General features: G+C 43.3%; 1 protein-coding gene across 1 annotated transcript in view; it reads left to right on the plus strand.

Moving 5' to 3' along the window:
* Positions 1 to 22,588, plus strand: part of slc1a2b (solute carrier family 1 member 2b) — a 165,491-nt gene extending 142,903 nt beyond the window's left edge. Inside the window, exons 8-11 of the mRNA XM_039743982.1 lie at positions 236 to 430; positions 8,528 to 8,662; positions 13,682 to 13,913; positions 20,936 to 22,588. Coding sequence (XP_039599916.1) covers positions 236 to 430; positions 8,528 to 8,662; positions 13,682 to 13,913; positions 20,936 to 21,010 — 637 coding nt within the window. The 3' untranslated portion in view covers positions 21,011 to 22,588. The remainder of the gene's footprint in view (positions 1 to 235; positions 431 to 8,527; positions 8,663 to 13,681; positions 13,914 to 20,935) is intronic.
* Positions 22,589 to 24,030: the final 1,442 nt, after the last annotated feature.

Genomic DNA, 24,030 nt, shown 5'->3' on the forward strand with positions numbered 1-24,030 from the left:
GTTCACACAGACACAGAGGCAAGGCACTGAAGGTACACATAGGGCAAGAGATCACAAATATCTATAATCGACAGGTTCATAATAAAAGAACTAAAATCATTGATGTCAGTCTCAGTTCAAAAGTATTGCCAGGGAATCGGGAGTCAAGCATCTTTTTGCCCAAATCTTGAAAATGCAAGAAAATGGAGTCCTTGTAAAACAAAATTTGTCTAATGCTTCTTTTTTTGCTTTGCAGCGCAGGGACTCTTCCTGTGACATTCCGATGTTTGGAGGAAAACTTGGGAATTGATAAACGAGTCACCAGATTTGTGCTCCCGGTTGGTGCCACCATCAACATGGATGGCACGGCCCTTTATGAGGCTGTTGCTGCCATCTTCATCGCACAGATGAATGGAATCCAGTTAGACGGGGGACAAATTGTGACGGTCAGGTAGGTTCTCAGTTTAATTATAAGGAATTCGCTATCTGGATGTTATGACTTTAGAGACTGATGTGCATGATATGTAATTATTTCCAGCTGTAGTCATAGATACAGTAATTACAGATGGAAACAGACTTGATAAAATGAAACATTTGTTCTTATTGTGAAAAATTTAACTGAAATGTTGCAGAATTGATACAAATTGTTGTGATCAGCAATAACCCCAATAATAAACCTAACAATAAATGAAACTTTCGTATTTTTTCGTTCTTTCCTAAGCCTCCCTTGATCTTCTTTTGTCGGCCACCTAACCTAAACTTGTTCTCTGTGGCTCACTTCACAAAGAAGAGTCGCATTTCTCACCAGGCACTGTAACAGGAGCCACTGTGTCATGTGCACATATGTCTCCAACACATCTCTCTTCTTCTTCCTCTTCCTCTTCATCTTTTCCCACTTCTATCTTCTGACCAGCCAACTCCAAACAACCCAGTCCTGCACCTCCTCCCCAGTCATAACCTTTCTTCTTTTTTCTTTATCCATCCACCTCCATTTTGGCCTCACTCACTTTCTCTTCCCCTGGACTTCCACTCCCATCATTCTCTTGCCACGTCTTCATTGTCTCTCCTGATCACATGTCAGTACCACTTCAACCTACTCTCCTGTACTTTTCTTATATTTCTCTCCCACTTTTGCTGTACCTCTAATTGTCTCATGTCTCATTCTGTTCCTTTTTTTGTAGCTCCACACATCCATCTCCACATTCTCGTTTCTGCCTCATCAAATTTCCTCTCCTGTGCTCTCTTGATATCCTGTGTCTCAGCTCCATCCATTATGGCTGGTCTTTAAAAACCTGACCATTAACATTTCCTTTAATTTTTCGATTATTATACAACATTCCTGATACCTTCATCCGATTGTTCTATCCACACTGCACTCTGTGTCTGCATTAAATCATCCATCGTGGGCTTCCGCTGATCCTAGATACTTAAACGTCTCCACTCATTTCAAGAGCTCCCCCTGCAGGCTAACTTCTGAATGGTGGTCATCATTAAACCTCAGATATTCTTCTGTCTTCGTATTTATCTTCAACCCTCTGTCTTCCAAAGCCCTTCTCCAGTCTTCCAATGTCCACTTTGCTGGGACTACACAACACAATGTCGTCAGCACAAAGCCTGCACAAGAAGGATTGGCGTTTGATCACCTGAGTCAACACAATCCATCACCTGATGAAAAAGAGTTCAGGACTTCAAGAAGATCCCTGATGCAGACGAACTCTAACTGGGATCTTGTCTGTTACCCCAACACTGCTTTTAACCCGAGTCCTCACTCCTCCGCACATGTCTTGGACAATCCTCACAAACTCCTCCAGACCTTCTTGACGTGTCGCTTCATCATAAGCCTTCTCCAAATCAATGACCACCATATGCAAACCTTTCTGTGTTTCTCGATGCTCCTTGATGCATCAGTTGTTCCTCTCCCTGACATAAAACCAAACTGCTCCTCTCCTATGGTGGTCCTTACCTTAAGCCTTCTCTCTAAAACCCTTTCCCAGATTTTCATCAGGTGTGACATCAGCTTTAACCCCCTTTAGTTTCCACAATCCTGAATATCGCCCTTCTCCTTATAAATGGGTCCAATCCCCCTGTTCCTCCACTCCTCTGCTCTTCTCTCCTCTTCATAGATCTTCCACATTTGATCTCTCAGCACTTCTACTCCCTCTTCTCCTAAACTCCCATATCTGATCCTTCTGTTAAACTAAAAATTAAATAACAGTCTAAAAATCTGATTGGCTGTGTTTCTTGTCGGAAGTATCCAGCCATCCAATGAGGTGACACAGGGAGACACCGTTTCATAAAAGATGTTCGAGTTATTTAGATCAAAGACCTCACAAAGCCTTCACATCATTTCATCACAGCCACATTGATGTCTCTCGGTTTGTGTTCATCCACAGGACTTCAAAGACACTTTACAAAGAAAATCAGAAGCTGCTCATCCAGAGCTCACTCATTCCTCCAGATCTTAATGGCCGACTAACTTTCTAATCTCTCCAGTCATCTTCTCTAATGGCAGCTTTTTCTCACCTCCTCTCACCTTTCCTCCTTTCCTCTGCCTGGAGTTGTTCCTTTCCATCTTTTTTTACTTGATATTTCCTTTGTAAATGTATATTCTGATAACAGAAAATGGATTCAGTGTAGGAAACGTGATATGACGTCTTCAGCCCTGGACATTTAAGACAAAATGTGGCAGCTTCATTTCCTGCCTTTAGCTTGATGTGTGACCCTGAGATGCTTTCTTTTCCAGGCCTGGGCTGCAAATGTGAAGAACTGCACTTTTTGCTTAGAACTGCTTACTTTATGCTGTAAAAATTTCGAGCTCCCACAAACCATGGATTCTGGCACTTCAATCGGTTGTGCATTAGCGACTAAGTGAGGTTCTCTTTCCTCAGAGGTTTCATTTGGCCAGTGTACTCGCCTCTGTTGTCTATCAGCAGCTAAGCGGAGCATTACTCTCCTCGGAGGTTTCGTTTTGCTGAGGTGCTCAGCTCCATCGTTTATCAGCAGCTAAGCGAGTTTCTCTCTCCTCTGCGGTTTTGTTTTGCCAACGTGCTCACCTCCGTTGGTTATCAGCAGCTAAGTGAGTTTCTCGTTCCTCTAAGGTTTTGTTTTACCGATGTGCTCGCCTCACTGATGTGTTAGTGGATAAGTGAGGTTTTCTTTCCTCTGAGGTTTCGTTTTGCCGATGTGCTCACCTCCGTTGGTTATCAGCGGCTAAGCGAGTTTCTCTCTCCTCTGTGGTTTTGTTTTGCTGACGGACTTGCCTCTGTTGTCTATCAGTGGCTAAGTGAGGTTCTCTTTCCTTAGAGGTTTCGTTTTGCCGATGTGCTCGCCACTGTACTCTATCAGCAGCTAAGTGAGCTTCTCTCTCCTCTGTGGTTTTGTTCTGCTGACGGACTTGCCTCTGTTGTCTATCAGTGGCTAATTGAGCTTTTCTCTCCTCGAAGGTTTCTTTTTGCTGATGTGCTCAGCTCCATCGTTTATCAGCAGCTAATCGAGTTTCTTTCTCCTCGCAGTTTTTGTTTTGCTGATGTGCTTGCCTCCATCATTTATCATCAGCTGAGTGATGTTCTCTTTCCTTTTGGAGGTTATCGTGTTACCGATGTGCTCACCTCTGTTGTCTATCAGCGGCTAAGCGAGTTTCTCTTTCTTCTGAGGTTTCATTTTGCCGATGTGCTCAGCTCCGTTGTTTATCAGCGACTAAACTTGTTTCTCTCTCCTCGGAGGTTTCGTTTTACCGATGTGCTCACCTCCATTGTTTATCAGCAGCTAAGCGAGTTTATCTTTTGTCGGTGGTTTCACTTTGGCGACAGAGTCAATTTCTTTGAGCTTCATTGCTGTAGCCTCACACTTCCTGGCCAGACAGACACACACACACACACACACTTCCAGGTGTAGACATTTATATTTAAGATAATAATAATAATAATAATAATAATAATAATAATAATAATAATGACAAACGTCAGAATGCTGGTCTTCCTTCTGGTATAATGTGGTCAGCATCTTGAATCTTTGACGAACGACAAAGCGTGAACAATAGAGTGCCAATGTACTTGAAGCTGATCTTCTTAACAGATCTCACAGAAACAATAAGGTGTGAGCAGTAGGGGGCACCACCGAGCTCCCAAACCCCAGCCACACAAGACTCAACACAACTTCAGGTTCAATAAACGGATTTTTAATCCAGGCAGCTGCATTAATACAATAAACCAGCGTTTTCTCAATCTTTACGTATTTGCGACCCAAATTTTCATAACAGTTGTAATCGCGCCCCCCTAATGTTTTTTTGAAAGGAGCCCACTAATACCAATTTCTTCATTTTTAATTAGTGATATATCATAGATGCATATTTTATCATACCTACTTAACTTTTATCGACATTTATCTAACTCTATATTTCTTTTTCTAGTATCAGAATGTAGTTTAAGTTCATTTGTTTTGATTTCAATAGACGTATTTTTCATATTTTCGATTCTTGTTTTCTTTTTTTTCACATCTTCGCGCCCCCCCTTTTTGTTACTTCATGCCCCCCTTAGAGGGGCCCGCCCCACAGTTTGAGAACCACTGTAATAAATAAAGCCAACAATAATCACAAACCCAATGCCTTGTCTTATCTCCTTCCATCCTCTAAGTCAGTGATTGTTAACCTTTTTTGAGTCACGGACCCCTTTAAGGATCTGATAAAAGCTTTGCCCCCCCACCTTCCCCAGAAATATTCACATAAACACAACTTTGCATGCAATGAATATAAAGTAGTTTATTTATCGAGATGTAATTGTCTCCTACATATATGACATACACAAAGTATTATTCAACTTTGCGCACTAAGCAGTGGCAGGGTGGGGCGTTTTCTTTCATTTCTTTCAATGGGTAACCTTGGATTGGGACAAGTGGGAGTGCTGTATGGGGACCGCTATTCTTCTCGTGTGACATTTTTCACGCTGTTATTTTTCTTGCTCGTTATTTTTCTCACGAGTACGTAACTCACACATTAGGCTTAGGTGAGATAAATAATACGCGTGGAAAAATAACGGTGAGAGACGTAACGCGCGTGAAGAAAAACGCAAGAAAAATCAACAGTACCGGGCTGTATAGTGAATATAAATGTGTAATTTTTATGTGACCATCAAGGACCCCCTGAAACCCATCCATGGACCTCCCTCCGTCCCCCCCACCATGGACCTCAGGTTAAGAACCCCTGTTCTAAATGGCCTGTATTTGATATAGCGCCTACTAGAGTTCAAGAACCCCTAGGCGCTTTACAACACAACAGTCATTCACCCATTCACACACACATTCACACGCTGGTGATGATAAGCTACTTTGTAGCCACAGCTGCCCTGGGGCACACTGACAGAGGCGAGGCTGCCGAACACTGGCGCCACCAATCCTTCCGACCACCACCAGCAGGCAAGGTAGGTTAAGTGTCTTGCCCAAGGACACAACAGCTGCATTCTCATGCCAGGAGCCAGGATCGAACCTGCGACCCTCCGATTGCTGGACAACCCGCTCTACCAACTGAGCTACTGTTCTAAGTGAATTTCACCCGCTGCCTCCCGACTTTAACTCTCTGAGGTGTGACACCAGGCTCCTTTTAAGCTGAAACTAGGAGTATTTCCGGTTGCACAATCTGATTTTTGGAAGCAATTCCAGGTCGTATGGAAAACCAGGGAGGTCCTTCCCTGGCAGCACCATCTATTGTCAACTGGGTACAACTGGGAAGAAGATATACCTTGATGTGTCCTAAATTTAGTTCAACTGTTGCTTTGTCTTGAACAAAATATATGGAAATTTAAACCAAAATGTACAGATTTTGTACGCCACAACATCGCTAAATTCTATGCTGAGTGTTCATTGGTTCCCAATTCTCACACACAAAGAGCCCGCCCCTCCAACCAAAGACAAAATCATCGTGGCCAATGGGAGACTAGATGGTCTCCGTCAAAGGAGCACAGAGCCCACCGCCCTTCGTCTGACTAACATTATAGGAAAGTCATCTAATGTGACACGGGCATTTGGTGCTTGGCCACCACAGGAAGTTCTTTCAACAACCTGAAGTTTTTCAGCCATTTGTAGTTCCTGGTACGCTCTTCAAATTCCTGGTTCTTTAAAGGCATTTGGTGTTTCTTACTGGGTTGTGTGGTTCCTCCATCGCTTCACGGAGCCCCGTTTCATTCTTGGGCTATGAAATTTGATTCTTTGTGCTTTGAAAGACTTCCTAATGTGTAGAAAAGAGCGTAAATTGAAAATGTAGGGTAAGCTCTCTAGCAGGACACCAACAGATACAGAAAACCAGGACTTTGTGACCCTTTTACCATCCTGACCCACTGGTGTTTCACAGATCTATTTGTGGATATTTATTGTATGGAGCTGCTTGCAGTCTAAATAAGGGAGGGCTCTTTCTGGAACCTTCATGTGGATGGGCACCAAAAATGTTCTACCTATGACATCACTTGGAAGAACCACTCAGGCACCTTTGGGAGATCCTGAAACTTTTTCAGCTCTATCTCCAGGCTATGAACTTGTTAGAACATCAGAACACACTGGATGAGAACAGGCCATTCAGCCCAACAGAGCTTACCAGTCCTATCCATTTATTTCTTCCAAGAAAACATCAAGTCGAGTTTTGAAAGTTCAACCAGGAACTATTGTGGGTGGGGCTTGGGTGATAAATTGTGCTGATTGGTTGAGCACAAGCACTGGCGCCATCTTACAAATCTGTTAGTAGTTTAGACTTTGAAGACTTATGAGTCAACGCATCGCATCACTCCTCAGTGCCGCTGTAATAAAGAGACGGGCAGAGATTAGAAATCTTTGGGTCTACCCGGTACATTCAAAAAAACGTCGAAATGACGCGAGTCTCCATAAGACTGATTCAGGATGGCATTGCTTCTGGAGATAAAGTTCCTGGGCAGGAAGGGGCGGGTCCAGGTGGGCAGAAACTGGACGTGACATCAGAGGTGTCATGGCTGTCAATCTTCCAGCCTGCAGAGAGAGGAAGAGAAAAGGAAATAGTCAACGGCGCCCCCTGGCTTTCTGGAGGAATCGTACAATTATCTTAGCCCTTAAACTGTTCCCTCAGCATATACATTTGGCACGGCCTACCTGGCACTCCGTACCATACAGCATTTCAAAGCAATAATCTTCCCCATGAAGCCATGATTTCTTCTAAGCAAGAGGTCTGCCGCAAAGTCCCGATCTCACCGTACTTCACACCAACCAATAATGCATCGAAGCAACAAGTGGGAAGGGGTCCGCCGTGAACTCCCAAACATGTTGCTCTTTGCAAGGCATCCCTCTTCTTGGTCTCAAAGAGTCAGCTCTTGGGCTGAACATGCTGAGCCGGCCAATCTTGGACCAATTAACTGTCGTTTGAAATCAACACCACATTCCTTAAATTGGAATTACCAATTTCGGATCATCTGGCCATCTTTTGAAATTCCTTACCAGACTGCAGGACAGCCATAACCTCCTCTCTAAAGGGCTTTAGGGATCTCTTTTGATCTCGGCATGACGTCACCACACGCAGATAGCATAGATGACACCAGTTCACATAAGACAGTCAGTCCACCTTATACTCCTTAAGAAGGTCCTAATCATTGGCACCTCATCTGGAACACCTGATTCTAATCTGCTGGATGTGGAAGAGGGATAAACGGAGGGGTGCACTTACTTTTTCACATGACTATTTTGTGTACTGTATATACTGTGGAGGCTGGCCCAGGCACAGACAGGCGGACACGTTCATGTTACCCACAAACACGTTTATTTACAATATTTACAGTCACAAAGTGCACCACAAAACCCCCAAAGTCCTGGCCACACAATGCCTCTCTTCCTTCAGGCCGCCTCCTAGCCTCCTTACATCCGGCTCAGTCCTCTCCGCTCCCGACTCTCGCCCTGAATGAAGGGAGGCGGCCCCTTTTATTATCACCCGGATGTGATAATCTTCCATGGACACACCCCCATGTGGCGGAAGTGCTGGCTGCATCCCTGGAAGCACTCCGGGTATCCCTGCTCCTCTTCCCCCCAGCACTTCCTGGTGTGGCGGAAGTGCTGAGGTCAAGGCATGGGGGCGCCCCCTGGTGGCGACCACGGGCCCCTACAGGATGGAGCTTCAAAGCCCTGTACCCGTGGCCCCCAAAGGAACCAGGGCGGTCGCCCCCAGATGGTCTGGGGAAGGCACAAGCCCTCCTCCGGTCCTCCTGGGCGTCCCGGCCGTGTTGCCACCCCAGCCACCTCTGACAATACCTACTAGCATTACAAAGTTCTTCTTCATATGGAGAACCACAGACACATGGAGTAAGTGACCAAGTAGTGTGGTGGGCAGGAGGACATTAGGGTCTTTTAAAACTCAACTTGATGTTGTTTTAGAAGAATTAAGAGGTGAGGACTGGTGAGCTTTATGGGTCTCAGTGTCCTGTTCTCATCCAGATTGTTCTAACGTTGGTTATGTCATCCTGTTAGATCATTTAAAAACGCTGATTCTGAGTTAAATGTCATCATTTTAAATTGTTCAAACGATGTTTATTATCTGCTATCTCCTCAGCTTGACGGCGACTCTGGCCAGTGTGGGGGCTGCTAGCATTCCCAGTGCAGGACTGGTCACCATGCTGCTCATCCTAACAGCCGTCGGACTGCCGACTCAAGACATTAGCCTGCTGGTAGCAGTGGATTGGCTATTGTGAGTATTACTCGGCCACTTAAGGTCATTTGTAATGAACTGCCTTGAAAAAAAAATCTTGTTTGTCTGTCAGTGTTACTTAGCTTAAACCAACGTTGGCATTTAATGGATAGATAGATAGATAGACAGATAGATAGATAGATAGATAGATAGATAGAGTGAAAGACACTATATAGTAGATAGATAGATAGATAGATAGATAGATAGATAGATAGATAGATAGATAGATAGATAGATAGATATGAAAGGCACTATATGATTGATAGATAGATAGATAGATAGATAGATAGATAGATAGATAGATAGATAGAGTGAAAGACACTATATAGTAGATAGATAGATAGATAGATAGATAGATAGATAGATAGATAGATAGATAGATAGAGTGAAAGGCACTATATAGTAGATGGATAGATAGATAGATAGATAGATAGATAGATAGATAATAGATAGATAGATAGATAGATAGATAGAGTGAAAGACACTATATAGTAGATAGATAGATAGATAGATAGATAGATAGATAGATAGATAGATAGATAGATAGATAGATAGATAGATAGATAGAGTGAAAGACACTATATAGTAGATAGATAGATAGATAGATAGATAGATAGATAGATAGATAGATAGATAGATAGAGTGAAAGACACTATATAGTAGATAGATAGATAGATAGATAGATAGATAGATAGATAGATAGATAGATAGATAGATAGATAGATATGAAAGGCACTATATAATAGATAGATAGATAGATAGATACTTTATCAATCCCAAGGGGAAATTCACAAATTAGGGTAATGGAGGAACGGGTCGGATTTTTATAGTAAAAAAAAAAAATCAGCAAAGTTCTGAAGGATTTGGGGAAATTCATCAGCGTGTTACAAATAATGACAGGCCAGCGTCCAGCGAGATGTGACGACGTTAATCTGCATCCCAAGTGAAGCCGTTTGTGTCTGACCCTTCATCCTTTCTATTTCTACATGAATGCTTTCACTGTTTGCAATGGATTTTTAAGAAACCTTACATGATGTTATGTCTTATTCAACATTTTATCTAGTCGTCTAATTTGTGCCTTTTAGTGTAGGAAACATCTGCACATCTGCTGTAGCGGCACGGACTCATCACGCTGACATACAAGGCGTCAAATGCCCAACATTATCACATTTGTCACAGTGTAAATGGAGTAGGAATCTGCTTTAATTCACCTAGGAACTCATTCATCCTGTCGTTCCTACATCCATGAAATTCTCAGGGATCTGCTATTTAAGGATTTCTACTTGACAGATAAACAGATAGATATGAAAGACACTATAGATAGATAGATAGATAGATAGATAGATAGATAGATAGATAGATAGATAGATAGATAGATAGATAGATAGATGTGAAAGGCACTATATGATAGATAGATAGATAGATAGATAGATAGATAGATAGATAGATAGATAGATAGATAGATAGATAGATAGATAGATAGATAGATAGATACTTTATTAATCCCAAGGGGAAATTCACATATATAAATACATACACATAAGTGGGGGGGCTTCACTCTCTCTTCCAGTTCCCTTCCCTACTCTTCCCCAACAGTAACAGGCTTGAAGTGGTGGAGTAAAAAGGAAGGGAGCAGTGAACACGACAAACAGCTGAGGAAAGTAAGGAAGCGAGTGAGGAGGCACATGAGCGCGGGATGTCGTTAATGTATATTGGCAGGAAGCCAACCACGGGGTAGGTGGGCGGAAAAAAGAAGCGGGACCAGGGGCGGCCATTGTGCGTCTCTGCCGTGAAATAAATCCTCTGTTAACGGAAATAAGCAATGAAACCGCCAAAAGGAGAGGTCAGTTCTGAAAGTTCCTTACGGCATAATGGGGAGACCCGCCAAAAAGAAGACGTGATTTTCGAAAGTTCGTTACGGGGCACAGCACAAAATGAAACATACGTAACGTGTGTAAAAGATAAGCAAGGGAAATTCAGGCTTCCTACATATATTGGAAGTGGCAGAAATAGTCAGGAGGGGTTTCCCTTATCTGTGTATATGAGGGGGCACCCAAAAATCACCGGAATTTTGTTGTTGTTAGGTTGGTACTTGCAGCACGTGGTTGGGCCGCTAAGGTAATCTGGTTACACTCCTCACAAGTCAGTCTGCCAAGTGCCATCAGTATGGAAGGTTGTGCTTGTGTTCAGTGATTTTTTTTTGTAAAAGCGGTTTTGTGCAAGCGTCGTTTTTTTTACGATGGCCGATTATCCCCTAATTTTGTTTTCTTTTTGAAAAAAGTGTTGCAGAAACTATTGATATTGAAACGGTATGACAGCCCTGAACCACCCACCCTACTCACCGGGTTTAGCTCCGCGTGATTTCTTTCTCATTCTTTCAGATGAGGAAGGCGTTTTGCTGACGTCGAAGAGCATTAATGGGCATTACTTCATGTTTCGAACAATGGAACAAACGGTTAGATAAGTGTATTTCCGCCAATGGAGAGTACTTTGAAGGAGACTAATTGGAGTTTGTACAGAAAATTAAATTAAACACGTTTTAAAAATATTTCCGGTTATTTTTGGGTCCCCCCTCGTACAGTTTAGGGGGTACACCCGTTTTTCCCCCCCTTGGGTGTTGCAATAGGACATGAAACATACCTAACTTTTGTAAGTACACTGCAAGGAATGAGCACGCGGAATTTCAGCTTTCCTCATCTAAATGGAAAGTGCGAGAATTAGTGACGAGTCAGTGAGGGCTTTGCCTTTTATATGTAGAGATGAATGTTTCTTTCAAGGTAACAATAATTAACACAAAACCGCGACATTTACAACAAAATCATTTTTTTTTGTGCATATTTATGACACTAGGAGGTCTGATCACTGTGACCTTTGCAGATTTGTTACGTTGAACATGCCCAGCATTTCCTTTGTCAAGCCCTTTTTCTTTGATTTGCTTAGCAGACGCTTTTATCCGAAGTGACTTACAAAAAAAAAAAAAAAAGGTCAGCATAATTGAGTAACATCAGTTCAGGGTGGGTGTGTGGGAATGACTGAGGGTGACACGACAAGGTGACCAAACTGATCGACTCATTAGTACAAGAGCCTCCTTACTTTCGCAAACCTCACAAAGCCATTACCAGTTAAACAGAAATTCATCCAACAAGGGGGGTCTTCAAATGCTTCCTACACACGTTGAGGGAGTCAGAATTTCGAATGGAGGTGGGCAGCTCGCTCCACCAGCTAGGAGCTGCACGTAAAAAGAGGTGGCATCTCCAGACGCCATTTATCAGCGGGCCTGACTGATTGAGAACACCAACAACAACATTTATTTCTAGAGCCCATATTCATACAAACGATGAGCTCAAAGTGGTTTACATGATGAAGAAAGAGAAAAAAAAAAGACAGAATTAAAATTAGGGAACACTAATTAACATAGAATAAAAGTAAGGTCCGATGGCCAGGGAGGACAGAAAAAACACACACAAAAAAAAAAAAATTGCTCCAGACAGCTAAAATCTGCAGGGGTACCAAGGCCACGAGACCACCTTAATATAAATGACCTCAATCAGTCCTCATGGTATTCAGGGCTCACATGGAAGAACTTGATGATGACGGTCATGTGGACTTCTGGCCTTCAATCTATCAATGTTGGGACATCCCGGTGCTTTGATGAGGTGGTGGTGGTGCAGATTGCAGAAGAAGAACAGAAGATGAAGTAGGGGTTAGTACGGATTTTGGAGCCACCATGAATAGTAATGATAATACATTGAATATACAGAGCATCAGGATTAAACTAAGATGAAGCAATGAGAAAGCCATGATACAATAATGAGTTGTTACCAGTTTTCTAAAGTGCTCCACCATATTAGCGTGGCGAATTTCTATTGCTCAGCTATTCCAGATTTGAGGTGCCTAACAGCAGATGGCCGTCCACCTCACCACTTCTTTTAAGTTTCGCTCTTTGACTTCTAATCAGACCCTCATTTGAAGGTCTAAGGTTACGATTTGGAGTGTAAGGTGAGAGACATTCTGAGATATAAAATGGATTATTGAAGGCTTTGTAAACCATAAATAGGATTTTAAAGTCAATTCTAAAAGGCACCGGTAACCAGTGTAGTGACGCTCAGACTGGGGTGATGTGCTCGGATTTTCTTTTCCTAGTTAAGAATCTAGCAGCTGCATTCTGCACTCGTTGTAATTGATTGATGTCTTTTTTTGGGTGGTCCTGAGAGGAGTGCGTTACGGTAATCTAGTCGACTGAAACAAAAGCGTGAACTCATTTCTCAGCATCTTGCAATGTTATAAGAGGTCTAACTTTTGTTATATTTCTTAAGTGACAAAATGCTGTGCTAGTGATCTGATTAATATGTGATTTAAAATTCAGGTCACAGTCAATAATTACCCCGGGATTTTTTTACCTCTATCTTGACTTTTAATCCTAATGGATCAAGTTCATTTCTAATAACCTCATTATATCCTTTATTGCCAATCACAAATATTTCTGTTTTCTCCTTATTTAATTTGAGAAAACGACTACTTATTCATTCAGAAACACAAGTGAGACATTGGGGTCAGTGAATCAAGAGAGTCGGGGTCATCAGGTGCTACTGATAAATACAGCTGTGTGTTATCAGCATAGCTGTGGTAGCTCACGTTGTGCCCCGAGATAATCTGACCTAACGGAAGCATGTAAACTGAAAAGAGCAGCAGACCCAGGATAGAGCCTTGTGAACCACCATATAGATATAGATATAGATATAAAGAAGGAGCACAGGACCTCACAAGTGTCTTCATAAATGTAGGGCCAGCTCTAAGAGGGTGACACTGCCCATCCAAATGTAACTCTCTCTTCTATTAGATGTCACTTTAATGGGTCAGGCACAGCATAATACAGTACATGAGCACCCTCCAGTCTCTAAGGGGACCCCTACCCTGACTCTTCAATTCCATATGCCAATATATGAACGGACTCTGATTTCAAAGTACACTGCTTTGGATGGTAACCATTGACATGTGACCTTCTCTTTGTCACCTCAGGGACAGGATGCGGACGTCAGTGAATGTGGTGGGAGACTCTTTCGGCGCCGGAATCGTCTACCATCTGTCAAAAGCCGAGCTGGAGAGTTTGGATGCCCACCACGGACATCACGAAGACATTGAGCTCACCAAAACCCAGTCTTTGTACGACGACCTCAAGAATCATCGAGAGAACAACTCCAACCAGTGCGTTTACGCAGCACACAACTCTGTGCTAGTAGATGAGTGCAAGGTACATTTCACCTTTATGGATATCGAGACTTGTATATAGCGCCGCACGCATGCGATTTTATTTTTTTTATGTTTTATTTTTGCATGTTTGTACATACCTTTATAAATATTAATAAATATCCGTCTCTACATTTGTAACTATGCATGAAATAGCAGCTTCTGCGTCATCCCGTTCTTCCACTTTGATCTCCATGTGTCCCTGATTCACACCGGCAGGTTCGTCCCTTTGTCCCCCATGCGTCTCTTTCTTTTATGCAAAGAAGTCCCATTCTTCAGAACTTCAGGTGGCTCTGGGGAACATCTTGCCCCAAAAACCAAATGACTCTTTTTGCAAGTGACGCAATGTTTCCTATAACAGCTCACCCTGAGGAAGACCGCTTTGACCCCCACCATACTTACTTTGAGATCCACAGGGACAAAGGTGACAGTAAATAGAAATCCATGAAGTAAGGTCACTCTAATCTTTCCTTAAGTGCATCACTATTTCAACAGATTTGGATGAAGAAACACTCAAATGATCAAGTCTTGTCCTTTCCTGTTGTCACCTGAAAAGTACTGCCAAGTTCCATCCTTCAGATTGTTGGTTCTGGAGAACATCTTGTCACCTGAACCAAATGACTCTTTTTGCAAGTGACGCAATGTTTCCTGGAACAGTTCACCGAAAAGGAAGACAACTTTTACCCCCACCACCCTTACTCTGAGGTCCACAGGGACAGAGGTGACGGTAAATAAGGTGGTCCTCAGTGAATCAACCCCTCGAGACTTTACATCTGCTGTGCCAGGGGTTCTTTCTATGAAATCCATGAAGTAATCGTTCATGAAGTGCATCGCTATTTGAACAGATTTGGATGAAGACCACAACCCCCTCTGTCCCCCCTAAAAACTCAAATGATAAAGACTTGCACTTCTTTGGTGTCACCTGAAAAGTACTGCCTTCAGATTGTTGGTTCTGGAGAACATCTTGTCACCCGATCCAAATGACTCTTTCTGCAAGTGACGCGATGTTTCCCAGAATGACGCTTTGGAGTTCATCCTTTTCTAAAGTGACAACTTGGACGCCGCCATACTTACTCTTAGATCCAGAGGGACAAAGGTGACAGTAAATAGGGTGGTCCTCAGTGATTTAACCCCTCAAGAATTTACGTCTGCCGTGCCATGGGCTCTTTCAATGAAACCATGAATTATTAGTAGTATTTGAACAGATCTGGATGAAGACCACCTACCCAGTAGACCCCCCCCCAGTAGCCCACTCAAATGATCAAGTCATCCCCTGACTCAGTTAATGGTACAAGTTGGTGCCTTTCTTCATAGCAACTTAACAACCTGACTATCCTGCCCAGTGTCTGCATCAATCAACACTGAGGGATTAATAAAATAAAATAAAACAAAATAAAACCTCAGCCCTCAGATTTACAGGCTTATGCACTTTGCTGATATAAAACATTTTTTTACAACCTTGGATCATTTTTGACTTTGTATTCCCAAATGGATTTATTTCAAAATGTACATTTGGAGTTAAGACTTCTAAAATGAAGGGGGAGCTCCTCGGAGAAGGACCCTCCGCCACTTCCAGCACATTGCTGAGATGGGATACCCGTAGGCTGCTATTTCATATTGGAATATTTTTAATCAATGTACCATTTTATTTATTATTTTTTTTTAAAGCATAACTATAACAATTGTCCAATTCTGATGCAGTCTAAATTCAGGATTCTTTGCATCGCATGCACTTAGCACTAAACACGTTCGTGTTTTGGAAACAAAACCGGCCTCAAGTGTAGAGTCTGCGTACTGTACATATGTGGGCACTTTTGTTTTCTTTTTTTATGTCTGTGTTTCCTCTCTTGTCTCCATTTCAATTTCTGTGTATTGACTTACTAATGTACGTCCGCTTCCGTGCTTTCCTCTTTTTTATATGTTGGCTGCTGTTCTAAACAGCTAAGCTGTGAGTCCACACGCATGAGCCTGTATGTGTAGTTCACCCGTCAGTGAGTTGAGTGCCGCACAGTCGTTCTTCTAACAGGCACTGGAGCAGAGACACCCGTTTCTTCAGAGGTTCACTAAGAAGGCTCGACAACAAATTGATTTACTAACGAACGTGTTTATCTGCTTGTAACCTCAGCAATTATAACGGGGGAAAAAAAAAGAAGGAGAAGTGACAGCAGGATAAATTGCAATCTTTTATCAAACTAAGTTTCCAACCTCCTCGTCTGGCTCTTCTCAATCTGGGGAAGTCGAGATTCTACTCCGCAAACCCATAGATACATGCATACTGCGTATGTGTGCGGTCAATTCCCGTTATCTGTCAGGGTTACAGTCCTAAAAAAATGGAAACTGGTGATACTGAAGCATTGGTCCTACAGGAAAAATGGGATTAGGATCTGGCGGATCTTATTCAGAACATTATCGGCATTTAGAGACTAGTAGAGACTACATATTTATATAGTGGCCACCAGAGGGCACCTGAGAGCCCCAAATCCAACGGCAGATGTTCTGCGAGTAAATAACAGGTATTCATTTACACCAAGCACCTTTCCAAAATAAGACACAATTATGCAAAACAAATTAATTCTTCCTCCTCTTGACCTCCCACTGAGTGTTGCCCACCGCCTCCTGACTTCCCACACGTAACGCATCAGGCTTCCATTTAAACCAGAGATGGGAACTGCTCCTGGTCACCTATCCAGATCCTCCAAAGCCAGGGTAATCAGGGGAGTCCTCACCCCACAGCTCCCTCTGGTGGTCCCAAAAGACCCAGACAGGGCTACATTTCCAAACTGCAGCTCTCATGCCACACTGCGGGTGTCCTAATAGGGCTTAGGTCGGAGGGACACTGCAGCCTGTCATGTGGGGAAATGATCTGCCCCTGGTGAGCCTGCTTGTCTGTCCCTTCCATTATGGTCTTCCTTTATCCCAGCCAGGATGCCTTTCCTTCCTCTATGGCATTATATATATATTTAGTATATTATATGGTGGTCGAGTGACAGGACTGCAAGGAATAAATGTTGGGGCACAAACCTGGTCACACCCATTACATTCCATCAAGGAAAATAAATTAAAAAAATGGCTGTTAAGGGTGTAAAGGCAACTGCAAATAATAATGAAAATAAAGCCATAAATGCTTGGTATTTTAGTGTTCTCAGAATCCCAGATAGGCGCTCTGTCCTGTGGTGCATTCTGTGCAGAAAGGAACACCTCTGTCTCGTGGCTGTGGGATTTATAAGGGAGGGACCAGAAAGAGGGTGGAGTCAATTGTCTTCACTGGGTGTCTTCGTAGTTCTTAGGAGAGAACAGAACAGCAGAAGGTTAGCACCAGCGCCCCCTCTAGATCCGGGGTGGTAATACATACTGCAGATGAGCCCAGAGAGTGATCTATAGACACGAATGCATGACAAATTTATACAGGGTGCTCCAGATGTAATTATGCAGATCCAGATTATCTGGATGACTTTGGTTTATGTGGGGATGATTCCAGTTCAGCAAGAAGACGATTCTTCATGTCGTCAGTCTGCACACTTCTCAATGGTTCGGGTGATTTTGTATGTAATAAACTTAATAAGTTGTAGAGTAATGAAAATTGCATCATTAGATCTGGACCACCCTATATATTGTAATAAACCCAGGACGTCAGTGAGCCCCAAACCCCAACACCAAAACACAGTCCTTTATCAAAAATAAATTCCGGTTTTATTTAAATACCTCAAAAAGTATCACCGATGCACACAAACCCCTGGTCTTTATCTCTCCGCAATACGTTCTCTCACCACTGCACTGACCTCCTCCAGTCAAGTGTTTGCTTCTCTACCTCCCAGCTCCGACTCGCCTGGGTAGGGTGCGGCCCCTTTTATTACAGACCCGGGAGTACTTTGGATGCCAGGGCGATTGCCCAATGGAAGTACTTCAGAGTCACACGGAAGTCCATTATTTGAGCACGGAGCTCGTTTCCCTGGAACGCCCTCCATGACCTCCAGAAGGGCTGCCATGCCAGGCAAAATTTCCCGGCATACCCTGCTGACTTCCCAGTGGGTGGAGATATCCGGGACTGCTGCCATCTATCGTGCTGGGGGAATAACAGCAACAACATTTATTTCTAGAGCACATTTTCATACAAATAATGGAGCTCAAAGTGCTTCACATGATGAAGAAAAGAGAATAAAGGCAGAGTAAGAATTCAAATCAGAGAACACTAATTAACATAGAATAAAAGTAAGGTCCGATGGCCAGGGAGGACAGAAAAAACAAACAAAAAAAAAACTCCAGACGGCTGCAGAGAAAAAAAATAAAATCTGCAGGGGGTCCCGAGGCCACAAGACCACCCAGCCCCCTCTAGACATTCTAACTAACATAAATGATCCGTCCTCATTGTATTCAAGGTTCTCATGGAAGGACTTGATGATGATGGCCTTCAATCCATCAATGTAGGGACATCACGGTGCTTTGATCAGGTGGTGGTGGCACAGGTCGCCACCACAGAAAACCGGAAAAAAATGTCCGTCCATTTCTTCCTTCTGGGTCTGCTTCCTTTCCATGTCCATCCAGCCCGTGTGGAATCTACTATATAAATATTCACATATGCAATAGGGGTGGGCGGTATGACCAAAATTCTATATCACGGTATTTTTCTAAATTATCCCGGTTTCACGGTATTCGACGGTATTTTTTTTCCCCATGCATGAGTGGATGTTAACCACATTTTCCACTGCAATTACTGGCTAAGAATAACCTACTCCACTGTCAAGAGTATTGCACATTGTACAAAAAAAAACATTTTAATGTGCACACTAGTATTAATACAGTTTTGCATTGCCCCATAAAATGATCGTGTACAAAGGACCACTTTATCTTTAGTATGTTCAGGACGTATAGTGTTCACTCCGGAGTGTCGATCAGGACACTGGCAAATGATGCAGAGAATTCCACACAGCATGTTCGACTTTACTTTTAGTTCAGTTTCGGAATGCTCTCTGTCCATTTTCACCGCACGGCATACGGTGCTACCGCCCACTATTTGGTGGTGTAGCAGTGAAAAAGGTCATAACTTGAACAGTTTCCTGCTGCGCCATGCTCCGAATGTCGTTTAGGCAATTTAAACCGGTGTTGCGGTATAAGAAAAATCCATATCATAAAAAAATAAAAAACGTTTTTTTGTATGAAACGGTATACCGCCCAGCACTAATATATATATATATATATATATATATATATAGTGAAAAAGGCGCTATATAGCTCCCGACCCGGCACAGACTACGCAGAGGCACGTGTTCACACTCAAGACTTTTTTTATTTTCTGCTCTTCAGCTGTGGGCACACGTCTTCCCCGTGTCCCACCGGCTTAACACAGTCCCAAGCACAAAACCCACACCAAACCCACACTTTCCTGCTCCACCACTCCTCCCAGGCAACCTTGTCCTCTTCCTCACGATTCTGGCCCTGATTGCTGGGAGGCAGGCCCTTTTATACCCCACCCGGAAGAGTTCCAGGTGGTTGACCACCTGGTCCTAATTGCCCTTCCGGGTGGGGCTGAGAATTCAAGCAGCCAGGCTGCGGAGTCCATGCAGCTCCCCCTAGTGGCCACCCGAGCCCCCAACCAGGCTGTGGAGGACTCCATCTCCCATGGAGCCCTGCGGGTGGTTGGGGAATCACCGTCCGCCATGGAGGCTGCCACCAAGCGTCCCGGGGGAGGCACTGAACTGTCCATGGTGGCTCCCCCGGAATATACACAACAGGGGCGTCCTGGCCGGGCATGGGACCCGGCTGTCCATCACAATATATATATATATATATTGTCTCGACAAGGAGAAATAAAAGTATTGTTTCCTGGCTGCAAAAGGGTATAAGTTATGCCACTGATGTGCATAGGTTTGAGTTTAATATAGAACTGATGGTATGGAGGTAAGATGGCGGCTTTAAAGGCCACAACAGGAGATGAGGTTGTCTAGGTGGAACCAGAAGGGTCCTCGTCCATAGGTTCGGACCCGGACGTGACATCATCAAAAGGGCCAGAACCAGAAGGGTCTTTGTCCATGGGTTTGGAAGTGACATCAATGGGGTAGGAACCGGAAGTGACGTCATCGGGCCCAGAACAGGAAGAGACGTCATCAGGGTCAGGCAGAATTTCCTGTGAATAGTCTACAGAAAATCAAAAAAAAGAGTTAGTGCACTCTGCCACCACCTGGTCTTGTGTGGAATTATTTCATTCAGGCCCTTCACACAAGCGCACATGTGTAACAATATATATATATATATACTGTATATATATATATGTGTATGTATATGTATAGATATGTATATAGTGACAAAGAGATGGAGCAATACATAAGCGCATACATGGTGTAAAAGCAACCACAGGACGAGGTTACCTTGCAGCCAGCCCCGTATCATTCCTAACAGTAAATATAAAGAAAATGCATGTCATAAGGCTAAAGTGAGTCGTCCCGACTTCTGTTAGGTTAGCGGCTCTTCCGTAGTTAAGGAACTCTGCAGGTGACGTCAGATGGGATTCTTGTCAGTCATCCTTTCTGCAGAAGGGACAGAGGAGAGGTTGCTAGTACACAGTGCCACCTCCTGTCCCAGCGGAGAACTGCAGTCACCCAAGCCTTCAAGCTGTTTCCCCATATGCACACACACATAACAGTGGATACACGGTAGACATATGTATGTGTATATATCTATGGTCAGACCGGTAGATTTTAAGTTTATATAAATATATAGATTCATTTTATCCTGGTGTTAATTAAAATGTAAACATTTACCATTCATTCACTTCTATTATTAATAACTGGTGGACAAAACACGGCTCTTTTTTTAATGTCTGTTTGAACGGAACAAAATTCCGATTTGAAAAAGCCAACAGGGCTGATGCGGAGGCGCAGCTTCTCAGTCTTTCTTAGCTCACCCATGAATCTCTGAACGAGAACACGAGGTCTCTCTGCTCCATGAAGGTCCAGCATTGATGTTTCTTGTCTCTCTTTCTTGACATGTGCCTTGGTCCTTCAGTTAGATGTCCCTAATAATTGCTTTCAGGTTACTCTGGCCACAAATGGTTCTGCTGCTGAGTACACAGTTGTTGAGGAGGAACCATGGAAAAGTGAAACATAAAGAACAGAGACCCCTCAGCTTCACCTAAACCTGAACTCCAGAAACGTGTGTCCTGGTGAATGAGAAAACAGATAATAACCAATGTAATAATGTAGTGGGAAAAAAATCCATTAACGCTCTCAACAATCAGACTGAAATGCTCTAATGTACTAACCAGCTAACCAAACAATTACCGTGACAGTAGCACGTGTGTCTTGTGATTTTTAGTGTCATTAAGATCTGAGGATCAATGGTCATTTTAGCCCCATGATACTGGCTTTGAGATTTTCTCTCCATGCATCTTCCCAGCATCAGGGTGGGAGGCAGTGGTCGAGTCTCGGACCCTTATGCTGTCCTTAGTTGGGATGTGGGATGTGAGACTTTCAGATTTCACAGTGGTGGCTGAGCACAGAATTTAGTGGAAGTTCTCCAGATGGTGTTTGCTGCCCTCTTTTTTTTCCCTTCCTCTGTCTACGTGGGTGTCATTCTGTGTTAATTTATGACTTGACAAATTTATCTTCCTAACAGCCTTGAATAAGAAGGCAGCTCAATAGCTTAAACCAAGAAATAAAACACAAAAAAAAAATAAAAAAGCAAACAAACATCCCTTTAGGGGGCACTGAGAGTCCATGTTAGAGTGAGCACCATTGACTTTATTTATTGGAGCAGATTCTGTTCCACCTCGGAGGTCAGTTGAGGCTCAAATAATCAAGCCAGTTCACCAGCCATGCTGCAATCAACAGTGAAGGTGCTGCAAATGGTTGACCTGCTCTGCTAAATCTTGACAATGGTGTAAGCGTCATCAGAAAAACATTCATTTGGGAAAGCTGGAAGAGTCTCACATGCTCAGTACCAAAACTTGATGCAAACATATGAGACGATACAGTGAGCTGCCTTCAAAGGACAGTTCTTATTCTCGATGCTGCCACCATATTGAAGAAACCTTTTCATTTTTTTCAGATAGGTTTGCATTTCCTCTTATTTCTGGAATGCGTTTCAGGGGGTCATCCAAAATCTGACATTAGTCACCAAATGCCACGATCCCAAACAACCTGAAAACTGCTCACGTCCAAAATTACATGCAAATGAAGAAAGCGTGAGATTTGAGGATTGTCTAACAAATATAAGAACACATTTTAAAACTCCAGTTTATTTACGTTGAGCACCAAATTGAGCATCAAACACTGGATCTACAAAGTGACCCAATGCTCACAAACACAAAAGGGAACGTCAAGAAGAAAGGCCACACTGCTGCACGACACCCACTTGCCAGCCCCAGTGACTCATTCAGGGTCACACACGTCAATGAGGGTAGGAATTACATTTGTCAAACTGTCAGCTATAAAGCGCCTTTCCATAAAGAACTCCATTTTAAGGCCTCACACATTAAGAAAATTCAGCTTTTCCCAGACATCCACCTGTGTCCTTCAAGAAACAAGGCCTTTAAACTGGTATTATGGGCATTTGATTATAGTGGAGAAAAGCCAATGGCTTTTCTTCCAAAGCTCCAATTTAACCCTTGTGTACTTAGATTGATAGAGATGAAAGGCACTATATAATAGATAGATAGATAGATAGATAGATAGATAGATAGAAGTGAAAGGCACTATATTATAGATAGATAGATAGATAGATAGATAGATAGATAGATAGATAGATAGATAGATAGATAGAGACCATTCAGTCCATCAGGCCTATTTGTTTAGCTAATAGCTATGCTGCCCCAATATCTCATCCAGATTCAGAGGATATCATCAAATCTGATTAAAGCTGACTAAAAATATACATACATATTGTGAGACGTGCCCGGACACCATCAGACAGACACCGCATCTTTATAAAAAGTTCTTTTATTTTTTCCTCCATTCTTTACACTACTCAGTCCCGCACAGTCCACCGGGCCTTCTTGCCCCAATCACCTTGATACCAGGCCTCTCTCACTCTGTCTTTTGGACGACCTTTCCTCTGTCTCTCCGTGGGAGCCTTGTCCTGCTCCCACTCCCGACTCTAGCTCTCCGACTGTAGGAAGGCGGGCCCTTTTATTCTCCCCCGGATGTGTTCCAGGTGCTCCCTCTGACGTCACTTCCTGGTGTGGCAGAAGAGCACTTGGAAGCACTCCGGGCTCCTCCAACTTCCCAGGTGTGGTGGAAGTAAATCCATCCCGGGCCTCCTAAGACTCGGGGCGCCCCCTGGCGGTGGCCACAGGTTAAAATAGGCGTAAGCCTCCTTGTTCCTCTCCTGTGGTCCTCCACTGTTCCAGGGAGGTTGCCCCCTCGTGGCCCGGAGGACGTATGTGCCACCTTCCGGGCCCTCCAGGTGTCCCGGCCGGGTCATAGCCCCAACGACTCACCACAATATACATACATACATACAGACAGACATATAGATAGATAGATACCTTATATTTCCCAAAAGAAAATATTAGCTTTTTTTGGACATTCATAAAAATATAACAAACGACAATAACAACAATCTCAAACATACACAAGAATTAACAAAAAATGGCTTGGCTAATAATCACAGAGAAGAGGAGTTTCTTGACATCCATCCATCTATCTATTGATTCATTTTCCAGCTCGCAAGGGCAACAGACTAGGCAATGATTCCCAGACATCCCTTTTTTCTGATCATCTCCTCCAACTCCTCCTGGGGGACACTGATGTTTTCCTTTGCCAGATGAGAGATATAATCTCTCCAGCATACCCTGGATCTGCCCTGAGGTCAAGATGGGTCCAGTTGCAGACTTCCACAGCTCTGCTGGACAGCCAATTGGATTGCCGGTTTTTGTCACCTGGTTTACTTGACTTGAACAAGATAACTCCTCCCTCAATCCCTAATCTTAACCACAGTGTCACTGGCAGTCATCACTGATATATAATATAAAGCGACAATCTCCTCCATGGAGTGGAGCTCTGGCGGTTTTCAGCTAGAGTCTATTGTTGAGGTGTCCTCCTGGTTGGACATGCTGAAATACCACCCCAGAGAGGTGTCCAGCAAGCATGCTAATCAGAAGCATGACCCATCTTAACGGGTTCCTTGTT

Source organism: Polypterus senegalus, chromosome 1, assembly GCF_016835505.1.
Source record: "Polypterus senegalus isolate Bchr_013 chromosome 1, ASM1683550v1, whole genome shotgun sequence".
In the NCBI taxonomy this organism is placed as follows: domain Eukaryota; kingdom Metazoa; phylum Chordata; class Cladistia; order Polypteriformes; family Polypteridae; genus Polypterus; species Polypterus senegalus.